This window comes from Muscardinus avellanarius (genome assembly GCF_963383645.1).
Source record: "Muscardinus avellanarius genome assembly, chromosome: 12".
Classification (NCBI taxonomy): Eukaryota; Metazoa; Chordata; class Mammalia; order Rodentia; family Gliridae; genus Muscardinus; species Muscardinus avellanarius.
The window spans coordinates 81655938-81682995 of record NC_137798.1 but is presented as its reverse complement, the minus strand read 5'-3'; the positions used below and the strand labels follow the sequence as shown (position 1 = coordinate 81682995).

General features: G+C 43.2%; 2 protein-coding genes across 3 annotated transcripts in view; one reads left to right on the top strand and one right to left on the bottom strand.

The window, feature by feature from the left end:
• Positions 1–4517: 4517 nt before the first annotated feature.
• SAMD15 (sterile alpha motif domain containing 15) lies at positions 4518–13715 on the bottom strand (the record flags this gene model as incomplete). The annotated part of the gene is made up of 4 exons (XM_080707183.1): positions 4518–4754; positions 8201–8299; positions 11781–11905; positions 11990–13715. The coding sequence occupies 4 exons, from the start codon at positions 13713–13715 to the stop codon at positions 4518–4520; spliced, it is 2187 nt and encodes a 728-aa protein (XP_080563309.1).
• Positions 13716–14818: 1103 nt separating this feature from the next.
• The window catches only part of TMED8 (transmembrane p24 trafficking protein family member 8), a gene marked incomplete at both ends in the record, with an annotated part of 34732 nt that continues 22492 nt past the window's right edge, over positions 14819–27058 (top strand). For both annotated transcript variants that reach the window (XM_080706778.1, XM_080706777.1), the window contains one exon: positions 14819–14936. In XM_080706778.1, coding sequence (XP_080562904.1) covers positions 14819–14936 — 118 coding nt within the window. The remainder of the gene's footprint in view (positions 14937–27058) is intronic.

The following is a 27058-nucleotide window of genomic DNA, read 5'->3' as shown; positions in this document are numbered from 1 at the left end:
GCAATCAAATGAAACTACACAATCTAGCACACTTATGTAAATTGTTTCCCCAGAAAAACAGTTAACACAAATTATTTCTCTTCTAAATTCAAGAAGTTATAATGCCATTATTAGACAATTACATATTGAAGCTCCTTTTTCTGTAGCAGTATATAGCTGGCAAACAATGTAGCTTGATTTTCCTACCATTTTGGATGAGAAGTAAATGTCTTATAAACAATCTTAATTGAATTATGACTAATTTCACGTTTCTTTCATTTATATCTGACTGCTCTGGCTCTACCCTATTGAAAGCTGTTCCCATTTAAACCATAAAACCATTACAAAAAGTAACTGTTAGGGCTGGTGATGAGCTTAGTGGAAGAACAATGCCCTAAATTGAATCCCCAACACCAATAAACAACTTGAAATTTACCAAAATATCCTTTCTTTTGTTAAGTACCAGGCATGCTCTAACACGGAGCTACACCCCCAGTTTGTTTGTCTGTCCTTCCTTCTTTCCTTCCTTCCTTCCTTCCTTCTTTCCTTCTTTCTTTCTTTCTTTCTTTCTTTTTGCAGTACTGGGGATTGAGCCTAGAGGCATTCTACCTCCAATCTACGCCCCCAGCCCCATTTTATTTTTTTTTATTTTGAAACAGGGCCTAAGTAGCTGAGGCTGTCCACAAACCTGCAATCCTCCTGTCTCAGCCTCTCACTATTGGATCACAAGCACGCACCACCATGCCCAGCTTCCCAGACTCTTTCTTTCTTTCTTTCTTTCTTTCTTTCTTTCTTTCTTTCTTTCTTTCTTTCTTCCTTCCTTCCTTCCTTTCTTTCTTTCTTTCCTTCTTTCTTTCTTTCTTTCTCTCCTTTATTTCTCTTTATTTCATTCATTTATTTTTGCGGTACTGGGGATGGAACCCAGGAGCATTCTACCTTGAGCTACACCCCCAGCCCTATTTGTTTAATCTTTATTTTGAAGCAGGGTCTCACTGAGTTCCAAAGGGCCTCACTAAGTAGCTGAGGCTGTTCGTGAACTTGGACTCTTCTGTCTCAGCTTCCCGAATGCTGGGATTACAAGTGTGCACCACCTTGCCCAAGTTCTTTATTTTTACTTTTTGTTTTATTTTTGAGATAGAGTCTTGCTAAATTGTCCAGATTCATCTCAAACTTGTGATCCTCCTGCCTCAGTCTTTGGAGTAGCTGGGATTAAAGGTATGTACCTCCACATCTTGCCTAGAGTGCCATTTATTTATTTATTTACTTATTTATTTATTTATTTATTTATTTATTTATTTATTTATTTTTGTGGGTCTGGGATGGAACCCAGAGGCATTTGACCTCCGAGCTACACCCCCTGCCCAATTTTTTATTCTTTATTTTGAAACAGGGTCCCACTGAGTTGCGAAGGGCCTCACTAATTAGCTAAGGCTGCCTGTGAACCGTGATCCTCCAGTCTCAGCCTCCCAAATGCTGGGATTAACAAGCGTGTGACACCACGCCCGGCTTCTAGAGTGCCTTTTAAACAAAATCATTCATTACACATTGATGGCATCAGGGTCTTCTAATAACCACATATTTTTACATAATCGTCAGCCAAGCAAATACAATGGTATGGTGCTAGAATAGTTTCTAATAAACTTCAATATGTTTAGTGTCATATTAAATATTAATACTTGGTATAAATATTAATGAGCCACTATTCTTCCTCTCAATACAAAAAAATAAATATTCCTTTTACTGCCCATATAGGAAACTGGACAAAGTACATCATTGCCCTTCTGGACATTAGCCCTATAGTGGTTTTTAGGATTAAGAAGTGAGACCAGAACGGGGTGTGGCCCACACCTGTAATCTCAGTACTTTGGAGGCCAGGATCCAAAGATTGCAGGTTCTAGGACAATCTCAGTAATGTAGTAAGACTCTCAGCAACCTAGTAAGATCCTGTTTCCAAAACAAAAGACAAAAAAGGACTGGGACTGGAGGTGTAGCTGGGAGGTAGAATGCCTCTGAGTTCAATATCCTGAGTACAAAAAAAAAAAAAAAAAAAAAAGAGAGAGAGAAAAAGCAGTTAAAACTATATAAAGAAGAACTGAAGTCATTCAAACAACAAGGCACATTTAATAATTTATCTTTCTGCTTGTTTTCTTCCTTTCCAAGTTCATGGCCAGCCTCAACAACTTGTGAGTCCCTCTGCAACTTAGACTCTGTTTCAAAATAAAAAAATAAAATAAGCCAAGTGTGGTGGTCCATGCTTGTAATCCCAGTACTTGGGAGACTGAGACAGGAGGATCACACAGGTTTGAAGACAGCCTCAGCTACTTAGTGAGACTCTCAACAACTTATTGAAAACCTGTTTCCAAATAAAATATAAAAAAATAGTCTGGGAGTATAGCCGAGAGGTAGAAAGCCCCTGGGTTCCATCTCTAGTACCACAAAATAAATAAAGAAGTAAAAAAAAAAATAAAGAAAGAAAGAATAAAATAGGGCTGGGGTGTAGCTTGAAAGTAGAATGCTCCTGGCTTTAACCCCCAGTACCACAAAAAATAAATAAAAAAAATTAAAAAGAAATAAGGACTTACTAAGTTGTTGAAGGCCTTGCTAAGTTGCTGAGGCCAGCTATGGACCTGCAATACTTCTGTCTCAGCCTCTCAAATTCTGGAATTATAGGGCTGTACCACTATGCCTGGCTTAATAATTTCTTTTGTGAAGTCCAGACTCAAGCTTGAATTTCATTTTATAAGTATATGGAAAATCCCAAGTAATAGAGCCTTGAAAGTTAACCCTAAGCACTATTTCATAGTCGGTGGTACTTCTTAAGTCATGTTGTTCTAAGAATATACATAAATCTGCCAGCTGTGGTGGCGCACGCTTGTAATCCCCGCGCTTGGGAGGCTGAGACAGGAGGATCGCACAGGTTCGAGCCAGCCTCAGCTACTGAGTGAGGCTCTCAGCAACTTAGTGAGACCCTGTTTCCAAATAAAGTATAAAATAGGTCTGGGAGTATAGTCCGGAGGTAGAAAAGCCTCTGGGTTCCACCTTCAGTACTACACACACACAAAAAAAAAGAATATACATAAATCTAAAAAAATCTTTAAAAGTTTTTCTTTGATGTCTAAAGGGAAAGCTAATCTCTTCCCTCCTTTTTCTTAAGACATTTCCTTTAGAAAACATAAATGCAAAGCCTTTGTTTAGAAGATACATGTAAATCCTTTTTTTTTTTTAATTTTTGTGGCATTGAGGATTGAACCCAGGGGCATTCTACCTCTGAGCTACATCCTCAGCCTAATTTTTTGTTTTGTTTTGGTTTTGGTGGTATTGGGGTTCCTGGAAACCCTTATACCTCCGGGCTACACTCCCAGACCTATTATTTATACTTTTATTTGGAAACAGAGTCTCCTAAGCCAGCAAGGCTGTCTATGAACCTGCGTGATCCTTCTGTCTCTGTCTTCCAAGCGCGGGGATTACAAGTGTGCTCCACCACATTGAAACAGGGTCTAAGTTGTGGAGGGCCTTGCTAAGTTTCTGAGGTTGGCTTTGAACCTGCAATCCTCCTATCTTAGCCACCCAAGTGCTGGTATTACAAGCATGTGCCAACATGCCCAGCTATATAAATCTTTTTGAGAGGTGAATAAGCCTCTTGCCAGTTTTATATGCCAGGACAGTCCCTTTAGGGCCTTGGAACCATCTTTATGAAACATGAACACTGAGGCAGATGATGCCCTGTCTCCTCTGGGAGAGGTTAGCCCAGGAGTTTGGTTCCAAGAAATAACTTATTTGTTATCAGGATATGAGAAGTCTTGTTTTGTTTTGTATACAGATAATATGTATATAATAGATTGTATCTGCCTGCTTATCCTGAAGGGTGAGATTTCTTTGTCTTCTTTTTTTTTTTTTGGTGGTACTGGAGTGGAACCCAGAGGCTTTCTACCTCCAGGCTATACTCCCAGACCTATGTTATATTTTTATTTGGAAACAGGGTCTCACTAAGTTGCTGAGAGCCTAAGTAGCTGAGGCTGGCTTCGAACCTGTGCAATCCTCCTGTCTCAGCCTCCCAAGCGTGGGGATTACAAGCGTGCACCACCACACCCAGCTGTGTTTTTAATCTCTTTAGAAGCTTGCCCTTGATGTGTATCACAGTTTAATGCTTATTCAAAATTAAAATGTGTGTGTGTGTGTGTGTGTGTGCGCGAGCGCGCAGAGAAGATATCTGATCCAGAGATTGTATATTTATTTTTATTTCCCCAACATGTTCCTACTGTTAGGTATATTATTAAAATTTATTAAGAGTTCTTACAATCACCGAGGAAGATAAAAATTGCTATCTTTATTTTAAAAAATAAAATGTAGCCCCTTTATTTCAATGTAGCCCTTTGGCTACACTGAAACACAAAGAGAAAGTGTGTGAATCAGTGAAGAACTAGGAACAGAGCCAGCAGTTCTCTTATCCTTAAGGAAAAAGAAAAACCAAAAAAGATCATGCCTCTTCTCCCAAGTAATTTAGCTTGATCTCTCAAGCTAAATGAAATGCCTCTCCTCTACTGTTCAGTGCAATACACAGCCTCATTCTCTCCAGGTGCAGTTATTTGTAGAGCATAATCCTGTAACCCCGCTTCTTTAACAAATTCAGAGAAGGTCAAGGAATCGGACTTTACCCCAGTATGACCTTTTCGCTCTAAAAATAGGCCCATGTTGTCCCTATAGGGAAGACTGATGCTGCGACTGAATAACGGCTCTTCAATGCCCAGCAGCTTCCGTGTATGCCAAGAAATTACCTGAAATGCAAATATTTTAAATGAGACTAATGTGAAAATACAACTAAATCAGTTTTACATAGTTTTCTAAGCCTCTTTTTTTTTGAAACCAGTGCCATTCTACCTCCTAGATAAACTCCCTAGCCTTATATTTTATTCTTTATTTTAAAACACTAAGTTGTGGAGAGCCTTACTAAGTAGCTAAGGCTGGCCACGAACCTGTGATCCCCCTGTCTCAGCCTCCCAAGTACTAGGATTACAAGTGAACATGCCTGGCTTTCCTAGGCCTCTTGAATACTATCCCCTTAAATTAGTTCAATGAGAAAATAAAATACTAAAGTAACATTCATAAGCTTACTGGCTAGGCCTGACCAAAGCCAGGTTCTTAAATATCATGTAACTTACACTTAAAAAAAAAAAAAAAAAAAAAAAAGAGTCTTTTTTTTGCTAGGCATGGTGGCGCATGCTTGTTAATTCCCACGCTTGGGAGGCGGACACAGGAGGATCGCGCTAGTTCGAAGCCAGTCTCTCTCTTTGGCTTAAGAGACCCTGTTTCCAAATTTTAAAAAAGTATAAAATAGGTCTGGAGCATAGCCCGGAGGTAGAAGGGTTTCCAGGAACCCCAGTACCACCAAAAAAAAAAAAAAAAAGTTTTTTTTGTGTGTGTGTGTGTCTGTTACTGGGGATGGAACCCAGGAGCATTCTACCTCCAGATTTTGAAACAGTGTCTGAGATGCGAAAGGCCTCACTAAGTAGCTGAGGCTGTCTGCAAACTGCAATCCTCCTGTCTCAGGCTCCCAAATGCTGAGATTACAAGTGTGCACCACCACGCCTGGCTAAATTTTTTTTTTTATTGGTGCATTGTTGTTTTATATCTAAGTGGGGTAAAAAATTCTCCTTTAAAAATATCATTTATTAAAGATGATTCTAGACTCTTGGATCAGATAGTCATGGATGGATTCATTTAAAAAATGTTTTTCTTTTGTAGTACTGGGGATTGAATCTGGGGACATTCTACCTTTGAGCTACACCCCAGCCTTACTGTACTTTTTATTTTTAAATAGGGTCTCACTAAGCTGTAGAGGGCCTAAGTTGCTGAGGATGTACTCAATCCTACAATCCTCCTGCCTCAGCCTCCTAAGTACTGGAATTACAAGTATGTGCCACCACGCCCAGCTTATTTCTTATTTTGTTATTTATTTACCTTTTCATCATTGAGATTTCATTGGTTGTATTAAGGATCAGTTCACAGTCATTTCACTTTGTACACATATTTAATTCACATACTGAAAATCTAAAAAGCTTTATACTATGATTCTTTTTTTTTTTTTTCCTGCAGGTCTGGGGATGGAACCCAGAGGCATTTGACCTCCGAGCTACACCTCCTGCCCAATTTTTTATTCTTTTATTTTGAAAGAGGGTCTCACTAAGTTGCAAAGGGCCTCACTAAGTAGCTGAAGCTGTCCACGACCCGCAATCCTCCAGTCTCAGCCTCCCAAATGCTGGGATTACAAGCGTGCACCACCATGCCTGGCTACTATGATTCTTTTTCAATGTTATTCCAATGACTTTCCAGCTTCGGATTTGGAGGCAAAATTTCCCACAAGAGCTATCAAGTACCATATCTTAAAATGCTGATAACCTGTTACTTTTATTTATTTTATTTATTTATTTATCCACTGTCTGTGAATCTCTAAATCCTCCAGTCTCAGTCTCCTAAGTACTGGAATTGCAAGTGCATCACCATACCTGCCCAGCTGATACTGTATTTTTGCAATTAGAATGTTAAGGGAACAAAATGAATTGGCCCAGCCAGGTGTGGCGCCTTACAACTGTAAAATACCAATACTTGAGAGGCTGAGACAGGACTGCAGGTTCACAGCCAGCCTCAGCATCTTAGTAGGACCCAGTTTTAAAATAAAAAATAAAACAGGGTTGGTGGTGTAGCTTGGAGGTAGAATGGCCCTGGGTTTAATCCCCAGTACCAGAACAAGAACAACAACAACAAAAACTCTCACCTGATTCTGAAGACACCTTGGGAACCAATCAGGTAGAGCATGTATGAGAATGGGTATACTGTGAGCCCTGTTAAGTTGGGGTGGGGATGCTAGAGGAAAAGTTACAAATGGGCTTTGTATGTGATGCTCTGCAAATTGTAAAATATTACAATGAAACATACTTTTAAGCAAAGAAGAGTGATAATGGGCTGTTGGTGCTGGAGAGATGAGGCTGAGAGGTTAATGTAACTTGTTTCAAAGTTAGGCAGCAGAGCAGGCAAAATACATATGCTACATGAGTATCAGAGAGATAAAATTTTTCTTTTGTTTTGTTTTGTTTTGCAGTACTGGGGATGGAACCTAGGGGCATTCTACCTGGGAGCTATACCCCCAGCCCTATTTTTTTTTTTCTTTATTTTGAAACAGGTCTCACTGAGTTGCAAAGGGCCTCACTAAGTAGCTGACGCTGGCAGTGAACCACAATGCTCCTGTCTCAGCCTCCCAAATGCAGGGATTACAAGTGTGCACCACCACACCTGTCGAGATAAAAGTGTTTTGAGAGCATGGGAAGAGGGGTTGCTGTGGTATAAGGTTGGTAAGGACCTCTTGGGGAGATAAGAATGAAGCATTGGTCCTGAAGGATGATTAAGATCATGTTAGTACTACAGGGTGAGGGAATCTGGGCAAACACAGAAGAGGCCTGCACCAGACAGGTTTGTGAGGCTGTGAGTTAGACCTGGTGGGTAGCAGCAAAAAATTTGTGTAGAGGAGTGGTATGGGAAAGAACAGTGTCTGGGGAAAACTTGTGGAGGGTCCTGAATCTTTTATTAAGAGGTTGTGACAATCTTATAAGCAGAGGGAATCCCAAGAAGGTTTCCGAATAGTATACAAGTACTTGGAAATTGAGAGCCTTAAAAGCAAAACCTTTGAATCCAAAGGGCCCACAAAGAGAAGCTAAAAGCAGGCGGCTATACGGTGTTCTTTTTTTTTTTTGTGGTACTGGGGGTGGAAACCAGAGGCTTTTTTTCTACCTCCTGGCTATATACTCCCAGACCTATTTTATATTTTATTTGGAAACAGGGTCTCACTAAGTTGCTGAGAGCCTCACTCAGTAGCTGAGGCTGGCTTTGAACCTGTGCGATCCTCCTGTCTCAGCCTCCCAAGCGCGGGGATTACAAGCGTGCGCTACCACGCCCGACTATACAGTGTTCTAAGTATGAGGCATAAAGGTCTGAAGAGTGGGAATGGAGAAAACCAGACTCACAAGTGCCACAAGAGGGACTGGCACTCCCTGAGATCTTTGTAAGGATGGAAGTGGGGGGGCCAGAGGGAGGGAGCAATCACTGTGAGCCTGAAGGACTGGGAGTGTGATGACAGTAGGGATGGAAATAGGGCTGGGAGGAAAGGAAGTTGGTCTGACATAGTAACACTGTTACAGTGCTCCATAGGAGAACTTCATACACAACTCACCTTCATGTCCTCAAAATCTGTTATCCCCATCTGAGGGAGGTTTGAGCAGTTTACATGGATGAGTTTTCGGCCACTGATGAAGTTTTTGGTAAAACACTCCTGTCAGCACAAGAACATCACTTAAAAAATACTGCAGTTGAGCCGGGTGTGATGGCGCACTCCTGTAACCCCAGCAGTAGGAGGCTGAGAGGTGGATCACAAGTTTACGGCCAACCTCAACAACTGAGCAAGATCCTCTGCAACTTTGTGAAACCCTGTCTTAAAATAAGAATAAAGCCAGGCATGGTGGTAGACGTCTGTAATCCCAGGACTTGGGAAGCTGAGACAGGAGAATCACAGGTTCATAGCCAGTCTCAGCAAATAATAAATTAAAAATAGGGCTGGTGGTATAGCTCCGAGATAAAAGACTCCTGGGTTCAATCTCCAGTACCACAAAAATAAAAATATAAAAAATAAAAATAAAGATGCAGCTCAGAGGTAGAATGCCCCTGGGCTCATTCCCCAGTACCACAGTGATGATGATGATGATGATACTTCAGTTGGAAGGAGGGAAAAGAAGAGGAAGGATGAAAAGAAATCATGTTTGTCTCCAGCTCTATACTGAGAAAAAAATTTAAATTTATTCCATAACCTAATACCATATATTTTCCATCTAAACTCTTGACAAAATTTCATTACTGCTTCTTAACTTTTTTGTATGTTGCAACCAATGTTGCTTCATGTGTGTTACTTTAGTGTGCCTCTGTGTGTGTGTGTGTGTGTGTGTGTGTGTGTGTGTGTGTAGTTTTGGAGATTAACTCAGGGCCTCAGGCCTGCTAGGCAAGTGCTTCACCACTAAACTACATTCTTAGCTTTTTAATTTAATTTTGAAACAGGGTCTCTCTAAATTGCCCAGGATGACATCAAACTTGCAGCCCTCTCTTGGCCTCCGGAGTAGTTGGTCTCAATTACATTTGTGTGTGTGTGTGTGTGTGTGTGTGTGTGGTACTGGGGTTGGAACCTTAAGGCATTCTACATCCAAGCTCTACCCCAAGCCCTAATTCATTCTCTCTCTCTCTCTCTCTCTCGTGGTACTAGGGTTCCTGGAAGCCCTTCTACCTCTGGGCTACACTCCCAGACCTATTTTCTTATTTTTATTTGGAAACAGGGTCTCTTAAACCAGTGCAGCTGGCTTCAAACCTGCACGATCCTCCTTTCTCCACCTCCCAAACGCGGGGATTACAAGCGTGCGCCACCACGCCCGGCCTTTATTCTTTATTTTGAAACAGGGTCTCACTGAATTGCCAAGGGCCTCACTAAGTAGCTGAGGCTATCCTTGAACCTCAATTCTCCTGTCTCAGCCTCCCAAATGCTGGGATTACAAGTGTGCGCCACCATGCCTGATTTTCTCAATTACATTTTTAAGTTTAGAAGATACACAAGGTTTTAGATCTTTTGTTGTTTGTCGTAGCTTAAAATCATAGTTGGGCCAGGCGTGGTGGAGCACACTTGTAATCCCCGCGCTTGGGAGGCGGAGACAGGAGGATCACACTGGTTCGGAGCCAGCCTCGCTGGCTTAAGAGACCCTGTTTCCAAATAAAAATATAAAATAGGTCTGGAAGTATAGCCCAGAGGTAGAAGGGCTTCCAGGAACCCCAGTACCACCAAAAAAAAAAAAAAAAAAAAAAAAAATCATAGTTGGCGGCTGGGCATGGTGGCACATGCTTGTAATCCCAGCATTTGGAAGTCTGAGAGAAGATCGTGGCTCAGTTACTTAGGCCTTTTGCAACTCAGTGAGACCCTGTTTCAAAATAAAGAATAAGAAAATAGGGCTGGGGGGTGTAGGTCAGAGGTAGAATGCCCCTGGGTTCCATTCCCAGTTTAAAAAAAAAAAAAATGGAGCTGGGAGTGTAGCTCTCAAAACCTAAGTCAGTTTAAAGGTTATCAGTGGAGAATACGAAAACATAAATCTCTTAGAGTCTCAGACAGACAAAAGAAAGTCTTCTGATGAAAAAAAATACAGTTTTTTTTTTTTTTCCAAGAGAAAGATGAAGAGTCCCAATCCCAAGAAAGCATTGAACTACAATTTGAGTTTCTTAAATGAAGCCCAGAGAAAGTTGCTGGAGAATCGCAAGTTTGAGCCCAGTCTTGGCAACAAGGTTAGTGAGATATTGTTTCAATATAAAAATAGAGCTGGGGATATAGCTTAGAGATAGAGTGCCCCTAGGTTCAATCCCCAGTACAACAACATTAAAAATAAGTCTTGAATTTTTGTTTATCCCAATGATTCTCTTGAATAAAGATAAAGAAATTTTTATAGGTATATTTTCATAGGAAACTATATTTTAAAATAGTCTTTGTCCAAGGTAGATTCTTGGGTACTTTGCCAAGTTGTTTTAGTGGTAAATCTCTTACCTTGAACTTCTACTCTTAATTCTAAGAGCCTACCCTAACAATGTCATATGTATCATTATGACATGAGAATTAATGTAAGTTAGCCAATTAACCTAAAATAGCTTTATTAAACAGATAGTGTAAGCCAGCATGATTGGCACATCTGTAATCCCAGTACTTGGAAGGCTGAAACTAGACAATTACAGGTATAAATAAAATAAAAATGTAAATAAAAAGGGATGGGTGTATAGCTCAAAGGAAGAATATTCCTGGGTTCATTTCTCACTTACACTTATACATACAGGTAGTATCAAGAGAATCATCGGGATAAACAGAAAAATTCAAGAATTATTATTAATGTTGTTGTTGTACTGGGGATTGAACCTTGGGGCACTCTATCTCTAAGCTATATCCCCAGCTCTTTTATATTGAGATAGTATCTCACTAACCTGTTGCCAAGACTGGGCTCAAACATGTGATTCTCTAGCAGCCTCCCAACTCACAGGAATTACAGGTGTGCACCACTGCATCCCGCTTTATTTATTTATTTATTTATTTATTTATTTATTTATTTATTGTGTGGTGGTGGTGGGGATTGAACCCAGGGGCATTCTACCTTCAAGCTACACCCCAGCCCTATTTAATTTTTTTTTACTTGGAAACAGGGTCTAAGTTGCTGACAGCCTTGCTAAGCTGCTGAGGCTGGTTTTGAACCTAAGGTCCTCCTGTCTCAGCCTCCCTAGTATTTGGATTACAAGCATGCACCACCACACCTGGCCTGGCTTGTTTGTTTTAGAGCTAGGATCTTGCTGTGTTGTCCAAGCTGACCTTGAACACCTGGACTTAAATGATCTCCCTGCCTCACACTCCCAAGTGCTAGAACTATAGATACACATCACTGTAATGGCTTTTTAAAAATAAATGTTACCATCCCTTCTTCTCCCAAAATACAAATATATATCAGTGGCAAGGCAAAAATTAAAATCAAAGTTACAGGCTGGAGTGGGGTATAACCATGTTACAGTGTGTGCTTAGCATGTGCAAGGCCCTGATTTGATTCCCAGAACATATATATGCACACATACAACCCAAGTTACCTCCCTCACTAGGTCTTGTACTCCTAGTGAAGAAGAGCTCAGGTTATGGTAGAGGAAAATAGGAGCTATGATGACAGCATGTGATTTTCAAAAGTGTTATTTTTCTATACCTTGTATTGAGGAAAACCTAGCTGACAAATCCATTCTGCAACTTTCTCTGGGCTCCATTTAAGAAACTCAAATTGTAGTTCAATGCTTTCTTGGGATTGGCATTCTTCATCTTCTTGGAAAAAACCTGTATTTTTTTTTTTATCAGAAGACTTTCTTTTGTCTTTCTGAGACTGTAAGAGATTTATGTTTTCGTATTCTCCACTGATACCTTTAAACTGACGTAGGTTTTGAGATTGAGAAAACTCATAATCTGTAGTAAATGATTCTGTGTTACTATGTGTGACAGATCCATATGAATAGTCTTTTCTAAAATCATAAGTTTTTCTTTCTGTTTGGTATTTGGGGTGTGCTAGCTCATCCCTGTCTACAGAATACATAGATTTGATTGAGTCTGTCCTGTCTTCATCAGAAAATTCTGTGTGTGTCTCTTTTGGTTTGGACTCATCTGGAAACTCTAAATTTTTCTCATCAGTTGGCTCTGTTTGTGTCTTCTCTTGAACTTCGGGCTGGGTCATCTGTGGCGACACTTGACCTGTTTCCTCAGTTGATTTTCTGGATTCCTTCTTTGGATACTCTGACTTAGCCTGCTCTGTCAGCTCTATACCTTTCTCCACAGTCAATTCTCCTGGTGTTTCCTCTGATTTGGACTTCTCCGGTAGTGCCAATCCTACGTCCTTGCTTGATTTCCTCTGCTTGTCCTTTTGATCTGTTGGTTCATTATCCCCTAGTGGCTCTAGAACTTTCTCTTTAATTGGCTTTCTTTGTGTCTCCTCTTGGACATATGGGTTGATCTCTTGTGGTAGTATGAGACCTGCCTTTTCTGGTGTCTCTGATATCTTTTCCTCATTTGACTCTCTTCTTGTCTCCTTTGGAAATTCTGATGCGATCTTTTCTGATGGCTCTAAATTTGTTTCATCATCAGTTAGCTTTCTTGGTTCTTCCTCAGGAAACTCTGATTTTATCTCTTCCATTGGTTCTGGAACTTTCTCCTCACTTGACTTTCTTGGTGTCTGGTCTGGAAACTCTGGCTTAATCTGCTCAGATGGTTCTGCCCCTATATCCTCAGTTGACTTTCTTTGCATCTTCTCTGGAACCTCTTTAGTTTCTTCTGGAGGGTCCAGATCTGCTTCCTCAGTTGACTCTTTTGGTATCTGGTCTGGAAACTCTTGTTTATTCTGCTCAGGTGGCTCTGTCCTTTGCCCTTTAATTGACTCTCTTTGGGTCTCTTCTGGAATCTCTGGTTTGGTCATTTTTTCTGGTTTTAGATCTATCTTTTCAACAGATTTTCTTGGTTTCTCACTTGAAAAATCTAGTCTGGTCTGCTCTGGAGGAAGTAGACCTGTTTCTTCATATTGCTTTCTTAGTGATTCCTCTGGAGCCTCCTGTTCAGTCATTTCTAGTAACTCTGCTCTGGTCTCACTGATTTTGGCTCCTGGAATCTCAGACTTGTTTTCTGTTGGTAGCTCTATATCTGTTTCCCTAGCTGACTCTGTGAGTACATCCTCTGTAACATATGGTTTAGCCTCCTCTGATGACCCTAGGTCTGTTTCCTCACGCTTTTCATCCATTAGGTCTTCCAAGTCCTTGTAAAACTCTCCTCTCATTTCTCCCGCTGTCTCCGACTTCAGCATTCGAGGGCTCCCTGGTCCTGTCTGGCTGGACAGATCTATTTCGGTTTCCTCGGGAATTTCTTCCTCCGACTCCCCGGTTGGTTTGAAACTCTCGGGCTCCCCCTCTTTGAAGTACTTTTCCTCAGTCTCCATTGTCGGTGGCTGTAGGTCATTCTCTGAGGGTAGCTCCGGGCTTACCTCTGCCGTGGTGTCTGGTTTGGCATCTTCAGTCAATATGCCAAATTCAGGCAGTTCATGTCGCTCAAGCTCTGGCTTCTCACCTTCATCGGGCCCGGAATCATAATCTTCTGGAACAGCAGCCATTACGTAGCTCAGCGGATGCGCCCAGGGCCTCCTAGCAACCTCAACTTCCGACAGCGTCTCTATGGATACTACGATTTCCGGCACTGTCTTCCTGAATCTTCCACAGATTTTGTTGATTCTACCAATCCCTGACTTTAGACATCGGAGACCTAACGCGCGCACTCACCCTGCAGGTGTCGGCATCGGCAACCTCGGGGCGCCGACTAGCTCCTCTCGAGTCCGCCGAGCCGCGGCTTCCGGCCCCGGGCTCCGCTCGGCTCTCCTCGGGCTCCGCTCGGCTCTCTGGGCTCCGCCCGGCTCTCCTCGGGCTTCCCTCGGCTCTCCTCGGCCGCTCGCTCGGCTCTCTCTGGGTTCCGCCCGGCTCTCTGGGCTCCTCTCGGCTCTCCTCGGCCGCTCGCTCGGCTCTCTCTGGGCTCAGCTCGGCTCTCTGGACTCCGCTTGGCTCTCCTCGGGCTCCGCTCGACTCTCTCTGGGCTCCGCTCGGCTCTCTTCGGGCTCCGCTCGACTCTCTCTGGGCTCCGCTCGGCTCTCCTCGGGCTCCGCTCGACTCTCTCTGGGCTCCGCTCGGCTCTCCTCGGGCTCCGCTCGACTCTCTCTGGGCTCCGCTCGGCTCTCCTCGGGCTCCGCTCGGCTCTCTGGGCTCCGCCCGGCTCTCCTCGGGCTCCGCTCGGCTCTCCTCGGCCCCTCGCTCGGCTCTCTCTGGGTTCCGCCCGGCTCTCTGGGCTCCTCTCGGCTCTCCTCGGCCGCTCGCTCGGCTCTCTCTGGGCTCAGCTCGGCTCTCTGGACTCCGCTTGGCTCTCCTCGGGCTCCGCTCGACTCTCTCTGGGCTCCGCTCGGCTCTCTTCGGGCTCCGCTCGACTCTCTCTGGGCTCCGCTCGGCTCTCCTCGGGCTCCGCTCGGCTCTCCTCGGGCTCCGCTCGACTCTCTCTGGGCTCCGCTCGGCTCTCCTCGGGCTCCGCTCGACTCTCTCTGGGCTCCGCTCGGCTCTCCTCGGGCTCCGCTCGACTCTCTCTGGGCTCCGCTCGGCTCTCCTCGGGCTCCGCTCGGCTTTCGGCTGTTTCCCGAGCCGCCGGCGGCGGAGATTCTCGGGGCGCGGGCTGCAGATGTCGCTCCGGCAGGCGGCGGAGGGTCCGGGTTTCTGGAGCCCCGCGGCCGGCCCAGGGTCGGCGGGCGGCGTCGGGGACGGCCCGGCGGTGGAGGGCAGCCAGGCGGCAGCGGCAGGTACGCAATGCCGGGGTGCTGGCGGGTGGGTGCCGCCCGGCCTCGGGGCCCGCACCTGGGCGCGAACCCTTGCCGCCCGCGCTCTGCCGCGAGTCCCCGGCGGAGCGGACCCGCCTCGGTAGCCCCTGGGGCGCGATCGGCCCCCGCCGCCGCTGTCACCGGGTCTTGGGTGCGCTCGACGTTATTTTCTACCCCGTTTCGAAAAGCCCTGGTTCCTGTCCCGCTTCCTTTTTCAGCTCAGCCCTGACCGTAGAGACGGGGCGGTTCAGCCCCTGGCGCCTCTTCAGTTTTCGGCCACACTCGCACCTCCGCTGGCCGACCACACCTAGGCAGTCGCCCCTGCCGCCCTCACCTCGCGGTCCCCTGCTTCTGGATCCCGACCCCGACGCGCGCCCCCTGCCCCAGCCTTGCCACGCGCGCCTGCACCCACCCGGGCTGGCAGCGGCCCCTTCCTCTGGGCAGAACCCCGCTTTGCCCTAGCCTCGCTCCTCATAGGCCCCCTCACCTCTCCGCCATCCCCTCCATCTCCCCGAGAGGGAGAGATGAAAGCAGACGGGAAAGAGGAAGGTCTTAAATGACAACAGGAGTCAAAGCAAAGGGCCGCAGTAGGGATTTGGACGACCTCCCTCATCCTCCAAGACTCTTACTCTGCGTGTGCAGGACAGTGTCATTTCTACCCAAACAAGTTTTTCCGTGTGGATCACTTCAGCGTGCAAAGACGAAAGGAACCTTCTATCTCGCTTTTACCTTTCCCTTTCAGCCTGCGAGATCACCACACAGGATGCAACTAAAAGGTTGCTAATTGACATACAAAAGGGTAAAGTGAAAAGAACTGGGCTCACTGAGTAGCAAATAATTTCCCAGGCCTCAAATTAAAGTAGGCACCATAAAGTAGAGCAGCCGAGGCACAACTGTGTAGGCTGGGTTGTTATGACTACGCACTTGACCTAAGTGATCTTGGGCAAATCACTGTCAAAGTTTCCTTTCTGTATGATGTGGGTACTGCGAGGACCTGCCTCCTAGGATTGTTGAGAGGATTAGATGAGACTCTGTGTCTAAGGTACTTGCTGTGAAGCCCACAGTACCCACAATACTCTATTTTATTTTTTGGTGGTACTGAGGGTGGAACTCAGGGGCCTCTACCTCTGGGCTATACTCCCAGGCCTATTTTTATACTTTATTTGGAAACAAGGTCTCACTAAGTTGCTGAGAGCCTCACTAAGTAGCTGAGGTTGGCTTTGAACCCATGCGATCCTCCTGTCTCAGCCTCCCCAGCGCTGGGATTACAAGCCTTCGCCACCACTCCGGGGTTTCTACAATACTCTATTATCCATTATGAGAATACGGTCTGTTTATGCTCAGGCAACTCCCAGTGCTACCAGAGGAAGTGTTCCTGGATATCTCTCTCTCTCTCTCTCTCTCTCTCTCCCTCCCTCCCTCCCTCCCTCCCTCTCTCCCTCCCCCCCTTCTCCCCCCCCCTCTCAGGTACTGGGGATGCCCAGGGGCATTGTTTCTTCAAGTAACACCCCCAGCCCTATTTTTTAGTCTTTTTATTTTTATTTTTTGAAACAGGGTCTCACTGAGTTAAGAAGGCCCTCGCTAAGTAGCTGATACTGATGGTGAACCCCAATCCACCGTTCTCAGCCTCCCAAATGCTGGGATTACAAGCATGTGGCACTATGCCCAGCTCTGGATGTATCTTTTTCAACATGGCGGCTTTTCTAATTGTATCCCTAATCTCTCCCATCTCATAGTTACTTCACTCAAACACACACCGCAGTCCATTGTGGTGGCACGCACCTGCAATCTCAGAATTTGGTTGGTTGAGACAGGAGGATAAGAACTTAAAGGCCAGCCTCAGGAATTTAGGCAGATCTCAGCAATTTAAGAAGACCCTGTTTGAAAATAAAAAAATAAAAAGGGCTGGGGGTGTAGCTTTGAGTAGAAGGCCCCTGGGTTTAATCCCAGGTACACACACACACACACACACACATCAACACACACCAACTCTTTCCCATGACTTTACATTCTTATTTAAGGCATCCAACAATATTTGCCTTTTTAAAATTTTGAACTTTTTGTGCTTTGTATTAAATGAAAAATTAATGGCATATTTTAATATTATGGTGATAGGAATTCTAAATAGGCCTAGTGGCTTAACTCAGTGGTAGAGCACTTGTCTACCATATATGAAGCCCTTGGTTTGATTCCTAGCACTACAAAAAAAATTATAAGTATAATTTCTTTTTTTTTTTTCATGGTGGTACTGGAAATGGAACCCAGGGGCATTCTACCTCCAAGCTCTAGTCTCAGCCCAATTTTATTTATTTTGAAACAGGGTCTCATGAGGTTGCTGAGTATCTTGTTATGTTGCTGAGGCTGTTCTCAAATCTGCAATCTTTCTGTCTCACCTTGCCAAGTACTTGGAAACAAGTGTTAAGGCTGGCCTTTAAGTTCTTATCCTCCTGTCTCAGCCAACCAAATTCTGAGATTGCAGGTGCGTGCCACCACAATGGACTGCGGTGTGTGTTTGAGTGAAGTAACTATGAGATGGGAGAGATTAAGGATACAAGTAGAAAAGCCACCATGTTGAAAAAGATACTACCACACAGGCTATATGCATAATTTCTAAAAGATTAAGCAAATAAGCACTTATGAAAGACAAATGTCTCATAAATACCTGTCCCATGTGTGCCAATACTTACAAATTATATATGTTTTAAGTTCTTTAAGTCCTAGTGTTTATGACAAACATAGCCAAGCATTTTAGTTTTTTGATTTTTAATTTCTTTCAGTGTTGAGGATTGAACCTAAAGCCTCAAATACTCCAAGAATAGCCTAGATAATAGTGGATTTATCTTGAGTGTGTTCCTTCCCCTCCCCCTAACTTATAATTGATTCCTTTTGTTTTCACTCTTTCAGAACACGGGTAGAAATGCTTTTAATTATTTTACGTTTGCATGTCCTTAGAAAGCAGAGCGACAGTTGATTTTTGTTTATGTGATGCAGGGATTTGTCATTGTAGTCCAGGGTACGCTCTTCCTCTTGCGGTAGAATTTGTAGTAAAATAATGGGAATGAAGCCGGGCGTGGTGGCGCACGCTTGTAATCCCTGCATTGGGGAGGCTGAGACAGATGGATCGTGGTTCGAAGACAGCCCCTGCTACTACTTAGTAAGGCCCTTTGCAAGTTCAGTGAGACTCTGTTTCAAAATAAAGAATAAAAATAGTGCTGGGGGTGTAGCTCAGAGGTAGAATGCCCCTGGGTTCCATCCCCAGTAACACCCACACCCACACACACGAATGACAGCTTGCATATATTGAAAGCTTAAGGTGTGCCAGAATGTGAGAAAAGGATTACCTGTTTATTTGATTTAATTATATATAATAGTCATTTTCTTCCCATTGTATAGAAGTTTAGCTGAGCGAGGGTAATTTTACTTGTTCAAGGTAGCGTTTGGTGTTTTTACTGTGTGTATGAAATTGCCACCTTGGTCTGATGAAATTTACAGTTGTTTCTTTTAATTGTCCATTAATCAAATATTGGTACTCTAGGAAAAACCATAATTATTGCTATCAAGGAATTTTCATTTTGGTGAGATGAGAATTTCATAGTTGAAAAAATAAACAATTCAAACCAGGTGTGGTGGTGCATGCTTGTGATCCCAGCATTTTGGGAGGCTGAGATGGGAGGATCACTGTTCAAAGACAGCCTCAGCTACTTAGGCCCTTAGCAACTCAGTGAGATCTTGTTTCAAAATAAAGAATAAAAAATAGGGCTAGGGGTGGAGCTTGGAGGTAGAATGCCTCTGGGTTCCATCCCCAATACCGCCAAAAAAAAAAAAAAAAAAAAAGAAAGAAAAAAATAAAGAGAAATAAAAAATAAGCCGGGTGCATGCTTGTGAGATACTGTTTCCAAATAAATTATTATTTTTTTATTTTTTTGTGGTATTGGGGTCAGAACCCAGGGGCTTTTCTACCTCTGGGCTATACTCCCAGTCCTCTTTTTTTTTTTTGTTATAAATATTTTTAATTGGAGGCAGGGTCTCCCTAAGTTGCTGAGAGTCACTAAGTAGCTGAGGCTGGCTTCGAACCTGTACAATCCTCCTGTCTCAGCCTCCCAAGCGCTGGGATTATAAGTGTGGGCCACCATGCCCAGCTCCAAATAAATTGTAAAAATAGGGCTGGGGGTGTAGCCCAGAGGTAAAAAAAGCCCCTGGGTTCCACCCCCCCCCAGTATCACAAAAAAATAAACAATTCAAAATATGATATAATTGGATGTCTTTTATTCTAGTTCTTCATGTACTTATCCCTCAAGAAATGTCTGTGAAGGTGGGGATGGAAACTATCTTGCCTGTTTTTCTCCTAGAGCCCTGATGTTGAATCTTAGAGGTCTGTGAAAATTGGCTTGAAAGGATGGTGAAAGGTGTCCACACAAAGATTTGAAGAAGCATTCATGGACGTGGGGAATTGGGGCTGAGATAACCCATGGGTAGAGCAGTCGTTCTCAAACAGAAGCAATTTTACAACGCTCGGGGACATCTGGCAGTGTCTGGGAAGATTGTTGGTTGTCACATCTGGGGCAGATACTACATCTGGAGAGCGTAGGCAGGGGACGTTGCTCAACATCCTGCAGCATACAGGGTAGTCGCTGCAGTTAGAATCTGGCTCCAGATGTCAGTGCTACTTTTGAGAAATCCCTGGTTGGAGTTTACCTAGGGTTTTCAAGGTCGCGTGGCAATATTGTATTTAGCTTAAATAGGAATGAAATTGAAAGAGGTTTTTATCACCTGGGGTGGGGGAGGGACAGCAATAAAAAATTGGAGATTCACTTATTTAACTAAGGGTTTTGGTTTTTTTCAATGTACCTTTTTCCTCTAAAGCAAAAATTCATCATTATTTGGAATAACCATAACTTCTTTCTAAAAGCGTTCTTTGAGGAAGGTCTTTTGTTAGCTGAGGTTTTGGCAAAAAGGAAGAAAAGGTCTTATGTTCTATAGACTAAGCTCTGCAGTAGTCACGATGTTCTTATTGTTTTATGAACTGTAATTGTTTTAAATAGTTTTTTTTTTAATTTGGGACACCTGGGTTCTTCATTTCCCAAGAGGGGAGAGAAATACTTTTTTGTATCTTGAAACTCTCTGAGGCATACACCTTGCATCACGGAAGAGCAGATTATTATTATTTTTTTAAGTCTAGAAAGCTTTAGGGAAAACAAAGGGCAAAGTGTGTTATGATCCTAAAATCAGCCAGAACTTAGTTTGATGTACAAGACCCCAAGGGTTATTAACTGATTTAGAAGTTGAGGACTGGAAATGGGTCAGGCAAGCTTGTTCCTACTTCTAATGTAGGACTAAGAGCAGTGTAGTTATGTCCATATCTGTGGCTCTTTCAAGTGAAATTGAGTAGGATTTATAATTTGGTGGCTACCGCATTGAATGGTGCAGAAAGGTGGAAGAATATGCCAAAGAGCCTTTATGTTAGTTTGCTTTTGTGATTTTTATGTCAGACTGTTAGAAATTTGTTTACCTATGGATACTTTCTTCATATAATGGTTATACTTTTACAATATTAAGATAGTTGATTGGTTGTGTCATCATTCTGTCCGTACAGGACACTCCAAGCTATGCAATCTGAATGACCACCCAGGAGCTTGTCCTGCTCTGAAGAGCTGAGGAGAAAATGGGCCACGTGGTCACTGGATTTTGTTGAAACATAAAATCAGCCAATTTGTTTTGTTTAAGCCTCTTGTGTCTAACCACAGAGCCTGCTTTTGGTTCCTCTGCACTGGAATCACGCTAATTATCTCTCTGCAGCCTGTTTCTTGAAGGGGAAGTCCTGTGAGACCTGTTCTAAAGAACTCTGACCTGATATTCAAATGCTTTGGAAAAAACCTGGTTTTTAATTCTCTTTGTAGAGAAAATGCAAAATACACACTCAGCTTGAATCTGTAGCATGATCAGAATGTCTAAAACCACGCTCTGGCAACATGAAAAGAAAACTCACATTAAAAAATTGGCAGGTAGCGGGGCGTGGTGGTGCACACCTGTAATCCCAGTACTTAGGAAGCTGAAACAGTAGGGTTGAGGGTATAGCATGAAGGTGGAATGCCTCTGAGTTTCATCCCCAGTACCACACACAAAAAAAATTGGCAAATATAAAATACATTATTTATTTTTATTTTTTTGTGGGTCTGGGGATGGAACCCAGAGGCATTTGACCTCTGAGCTACACCCCCTGCCCAATTTTTTATTCTTTATTTTGAAACAGGGTCTCACTGAGTTGTGAAGGGCCTCACTAATTAGCTGAGGCTGTCTGCGAACCGCGATCCTCCAGTCTCAGCCTCCCAAATGCTGGGATTACAAGTGTGCGCCACCACACCCGGCTTAAAATAAAATACATTATTTTAAAAGAGTTTCTTTTTTCTGTTTCACTTTTGCTTTAGAGGCCATTCATTATAAAGTATTATTCTTTTTGTGTGTGTGGTACTGGGAATTGAACCCAGGGCCATTCTGTGTCTGAGCTGCACCCCCAGTCCTCTTTTTTATATTTTGTTTTGAAACAGGGTCTCAATAAGTCACTGAGAGTCTCGCTATGTTGCTGAGACTGTTCTTAAACCTATGATTGTTCTGTCTCAGCCTCCCAAGTATTGGGGTTACAGGTGTGCACCACTATGCCCAAGGAAAGTATTTTTGTTCTTCCATTTTTCCTTATCTGTTTATTGTTTCCAAGATTTTAGCTAGTGAGGAACTGTACTAATGATTGTCTCACATTAGAGAACACCATTTTGATATTACTTGGCTACTTTTTCTTTTGTTATTTATTTTTTACTTTTCTTCTTTAAATTGATGCTTACATTTTTATTTAATTCTTTTTTTTTTTGTGGTACTGGGTTTCCTGGAAGCCCTTCTACCTCTGGGCTACACTCTCAGACCTATTTTTATATTCTTATTTGGAAACAGGGTCTCCTAAGCCAGCGCGCGGCTGGCTTTGAACCTGCGTGATCCTCCTGTCTCTGCCTCCCAAGCGCGGGGATTACAAGCGTGCGCCACCACGCCTGGCTTATTTAATTCTAAATATTGATATTAGGTGACTTCAAGTCACCCCACTGTCACCTGTTATGGCCTAGTGCTCTACTCTAAGCTATATTCTATCCTTTCATCTTTGCAATAATAAAACCGTTTAAGGTAAAAAAAAAATTGATATTAATAGTTTGGTGGGTTAATTTTTTCTACTCATACCAAAACATATAACCATTAAAATAAAAATTTTTCTCATATACCATCTAAAATTTGAAAACCTGGCATGGTTTCTCTTATCCCTTCTAGGAATACTTAGATAATTGACTTATATTTAGCCGACATATTAAAAGGAACACTAGAAAAGTTTATCTTTCCTAGTTTGTAGTGGTTTAAATTTCATAAAACCTAAAAAGCTGTGGTTAAAATTGCTTTCAGTCTCAAAACAAGATTACATCGCCCACACTTTATGTTTCTGGAAATAAACTTATGTTTTTCCTTCTCTTTTTCTAACTTCCTGCCTCCCTCAATCCAATTACAAGTTGTTTTTACCAGTAGCTCTTACATAATTTACGGCATCTTTGCAAACTGAAAAATAAAAAGCAATATCTTCTTTTCATGTTTTTTTTTTTGCCTGTATATATTAAGCTGTTTGGATGCTGTAAGAATGTCAGGCATGGTGGCACACATCTATAATCCTAGTACTTGTAGGACTGCAGGTTTAAGACCAACTTATTGAGACTCTCAGCAACCTAGCCCTGTTTCAAAACAAAAATAATAATTTATTTATTTATTTGGTGGTACTGGGTGTGGAACGCAGAGGCTTTCTACCTCTGGGCTATACTCCCAGACCTATTTTATATTTTATTTGGAAACAGGATCTCACTAAGTTGCTGAGAGCCTCACTAAGTAGCTGAGGCTGGCTTCGAACCTGCGCGATCCTCCTTCAAAACAAAACAAAACAAAATTTAAAAAAGGTTGGGAGCTGGGCGTGGTGGTGCACACTTGTGATCCTAGCATTTGGGGGGGCTGAGACAGGAGGATCGCAGTTTGCAGAAAGCCTCAGCTACTTAGTGAGGCCCTTTGCAATTCAGTGAGACCCTGTTTCAAAATAAAGAATAAAAAAAATGGGCTGGGGGTGTAGCACGGAGGTAGAATACCCCTGGGTTCCATCCCCAGTAGGTAGAATGCCCCTGGGTCCCACCCCCCCCCAAAAAAAAGTTGGGGATGTAGCTTAGCGCACTCACGCGCGCGCGCGCACACACACACACACACACACACACACACACACACTTAACACACACACTTATAAGAAGTGGCTCTTAGCCAAGCGTGGTGGTGCACATTCGTAATCCCAGCATTCCGGAAGGTGAGGCAAGAGGATCGCAGTTCGCAGACAGCCTCAGCTACTACTTAGGCCCTTTGCAACTCAGTGAGACCCTGTTTTAAAACAAAGGAAAAAAAAAAAAAAACAGGCTGGGGTGTAGCTCTTAACATATAAAAGTTGCTTTGCCAACTCTCATTCCTTTGGTAAAAGTGAAGAAATACTTTTATGCAATCCTGGTGGGATTGTAAATGGGTGTTATGGACAGCTGTTTTAATCAATGTTTATCAAAATTAAAGTATATTTTCTATTGACTCCTTCCTTCCAGGAACCTATGCTATAGGTTTATGCACACTCCTATTTAATGACATAGACACAGGTTGTTATAGCATTGTTTGTAATAGTAAAAGATTAGAAAGAACATGAATGTCTGTCAGTAGAGAACTGGATAAATAAGTTATTGATTATCACCCAATGAAACACAGGAGTTCTCAGGTATAAACAGAAACAATAAAGTTCATATAATATATCTAATGTGCTCATTGTTATGTGAAAAAGTTTGTATATGTACATATATATGTGTGCATATGCAAATATCCATGTAACTATTTAATTTTTTAATTTTTTATTTTTGGTGGTACTGGGGTTTGAACCCAGAGGCTTTCTACGTCTGGGCTACACTCCCAGACCTATTTTATATTTTATTTGGAAACAGAGTCTCACTAAGTTGTTGAGAGCCTCACTAAGTAGCTGAGGCTGGCTTCGAACCTGTGGGATCCTCCTGTCTCAGTCTCCCAAGTGCAGGGATTACAAGCGTGTGCCACCACGCCCGGCCATGTAACTTTTTTATATGCATACAATATCTCTGGAACATCATACAAATCCTAATAACATTGATCGCTTTTGGAGACAGAGACACATAGAAGGCAGTTCTTGCTATACTTTTAGGCTTTTTGAATTTTGAATAACAGGAATAAACTACCTATTCAGAAAGAAACATAAGTACATAAACACATTCACAAGGCCGCCATGAGATTCTTCACTTTTTACACCCTAAGTTAGAGCCATTCTATGTGTGTCTATTGTTCTGCTCACTGGGAGCTGACCTTTTCAAGGGTCTTTTTCTCTCAGATTTTTTTTTTTTCTTCAGGTCTGGGGATGGAACCCAGGGGTATTCGACCTCTGAGCTACACCCCCTGCCCTATTTTTTATTCTTTACTTTGAAACCGGGTCTCACTGAGTTGCAAAGGACCTCACTAAGTAGCTGAGGCTGTCTGCAAAACGCGATCCTCCAGGTCTCAGCCTCCCGAAAGCTGGGATTACAAGCGTGCGCTACCACGCTTGGCTCAGATTTTTTTTTTTTTTAATGAAATGAAGGTTATAAATATTCTTAGGGTTAATCTATGTTTTTCTTTAAATCTACTGCTCCTTATAATATCTTTGTGCTAATTTTACGTGTGAGCTTTTTGTCACTGTCTCAGATACCTGAGAAAAACAACTCAGAGGAAAGATTTATTTCGGCCCGTGGTTTCCGAGGTTCCGTCCCTGGTCGGCTGGCCCGTGGCTTTGGGCCTGACGTGAGGCAGGACATTGAGGCAGGGCCTGGGTGAGGAGTGCTGCTCAGCTCGTGGCAACTCGGAAGGGGCAGGGGCGAGGGTATGGAGGAGGGAGCCAGGGACACCCTCCCCATGGGCATGCCCCCAGCCTTCTGCTAGGTCCATCTCATACACTCCCCACCGCTTCCCAAAAAGTCCATTCAGATGATGAAGCCCTCACAATGCATCCACTGATGAGGTCAGAACCCTCATGCTTCACTTCCCCAGGGACCCATTTCTAAACGCAGCCACGTTGTTTTTAATCCAGAAGCCTCTGGGGAACATTCCAGATCCAACCCATAACTTCTCATTTCTGTCTAAAAACCTAGCCTTCGTGAATTCTTCATAGTGACCTGAGGGATAGGATAAGCCAAAGGGGAAGAGAACAAGCACGAAAATAAACTCATACTGGTCATCGAGGAGAGGGAGAGGCAGACTCTTTACATTTCTGTTTTGTTTCCATTTTATTCACTAAGTTGTCTTCAGATTGAAAAGGGTAAACAGGCATTATGGCCAGCCGGCCTGCCTGCCTGCCTTCCTTCCTTCCGTACTAGAGATTGAACCCAGGGGCATTCTACCTCTGAGCTACACCCTATCCTTTATTTTTATTTTGAAACAGGATCTCACTGAGTTGCAGAAGGCTTCACTAAGTTGCTGAGGCTGGCTGCCAGCCTGTGATCCTCCTGTCTCAGCCTCCCAAGTTCTGGGATTACAAGTGTGCACCACCACATTCAGCTTGGATTTCTTTTTAACGTGATGGCAGACTAGGTCATTGGAACCAGTTCTCTCACTGGGAACAATTAGAAAATATGGGTGAACTATAAGTGCCTGCTTGAAGATGCTGGTGAGATAGCAAGGGAATGAAGAGATTCTGGGCTGTGGTCCTTGTGTGAGGTATAAAGGTGGAGGCCCAAGGATGAGAGCCTGTGTGCTAGGTTTCTGAGTGAGGAGGCTAAGTAGCAAGGCTGTGAAAAGTGAATGTTGAGTACTCATGAAGTGTGGGGAACCTAGCGAAGCCTCTTTTCTCTGCTTTAGGACCATGAAAGGCCATGACCTAAAAGTTTGGATCTTAAATATTCAAAGATCCATGTGTTAAAGGCTTGTTTTTCAGAGTGGTGCTTTTGGGAGGTGGTGGAACCTTTAGAGGTGGAGCCTAGTGAGGTCTTTGGGTCACAAGGAGGGGGGCTCATGCCCTCAAAGGGGAGTGTGGGACCCCAATCCTTTCCACTTTCTCCCTTCTGCTTCCTGGCCATGAGATGAATGGTTTTGCTTCCACACATGATCCTGCCATGATGTGCCGTCTCACCCCAAACCATGGAGCCAACAGATATGGCCTCGAAACTCTAGAACTGTGAGCCAAAATAAGCCTCTTCATTTTACAAATTATCTCAGGTATAATGTCACAGTCACGGGTAACTGATGTACAAGGCCATTGCAGGGACTGTGGCTCAACTGCAGACACATCCAAGTTCATGAGTTGGATAAAGGTGACCCCAGGGTGGTAGTGCCCACAGGTGTGTGCAGGCATGTCCTCTCTAAAGGATCATTCTAGGCCTCAGATGTTTTTTGATACTGTAGATTGAACCCAGAGTCATTCTACCTCCAAGCTGCACCTCAGTCCAATTTTATTTCTTATTTAGAAACAGGATCTCGGTAGGTGGCTGAGAGCCTTGCTAAATTGCCAAGGCTGCCAGGCATGGTGGCATATGCCTATAATCCCTATACTTGGGAGACTGAGACAGGAGAATCTCAAGTTCAGGAATAGCTTCAGCAAATAGTAAGACTCTTATCAACCTAGTGAGACCTTGTTTCCAAATAAGAAATAAAATTGGGCTGGTGGTATAGCTCAAAGGTAGAATGTCTCTAGGTTTAATCCCCAGTACTATAAATAAATAAATAAATAAATAAATAAATAGAATGGGATAAATAAATAGAATAAATAAATTATCGAGGCTAGCTTTGAACCTGTGATTCTTCTGTTTCAACCTCCCAAATACTGGGATTACAAGTGTGCACCATCGCTGGGTGTGGTGGTGCACGCTTGTAATCCCAGCACTTGGGAGGCTGAGACAGGAGGATTGCACAGGTTTGAAGCCAGCCTCAGGTACTTAGTGAGGCTCTCAGCAACTTAGTAAGACCCTGTTTCCAAATAAAGTACAAGTGTGCACCATAACTTCTATAGATAA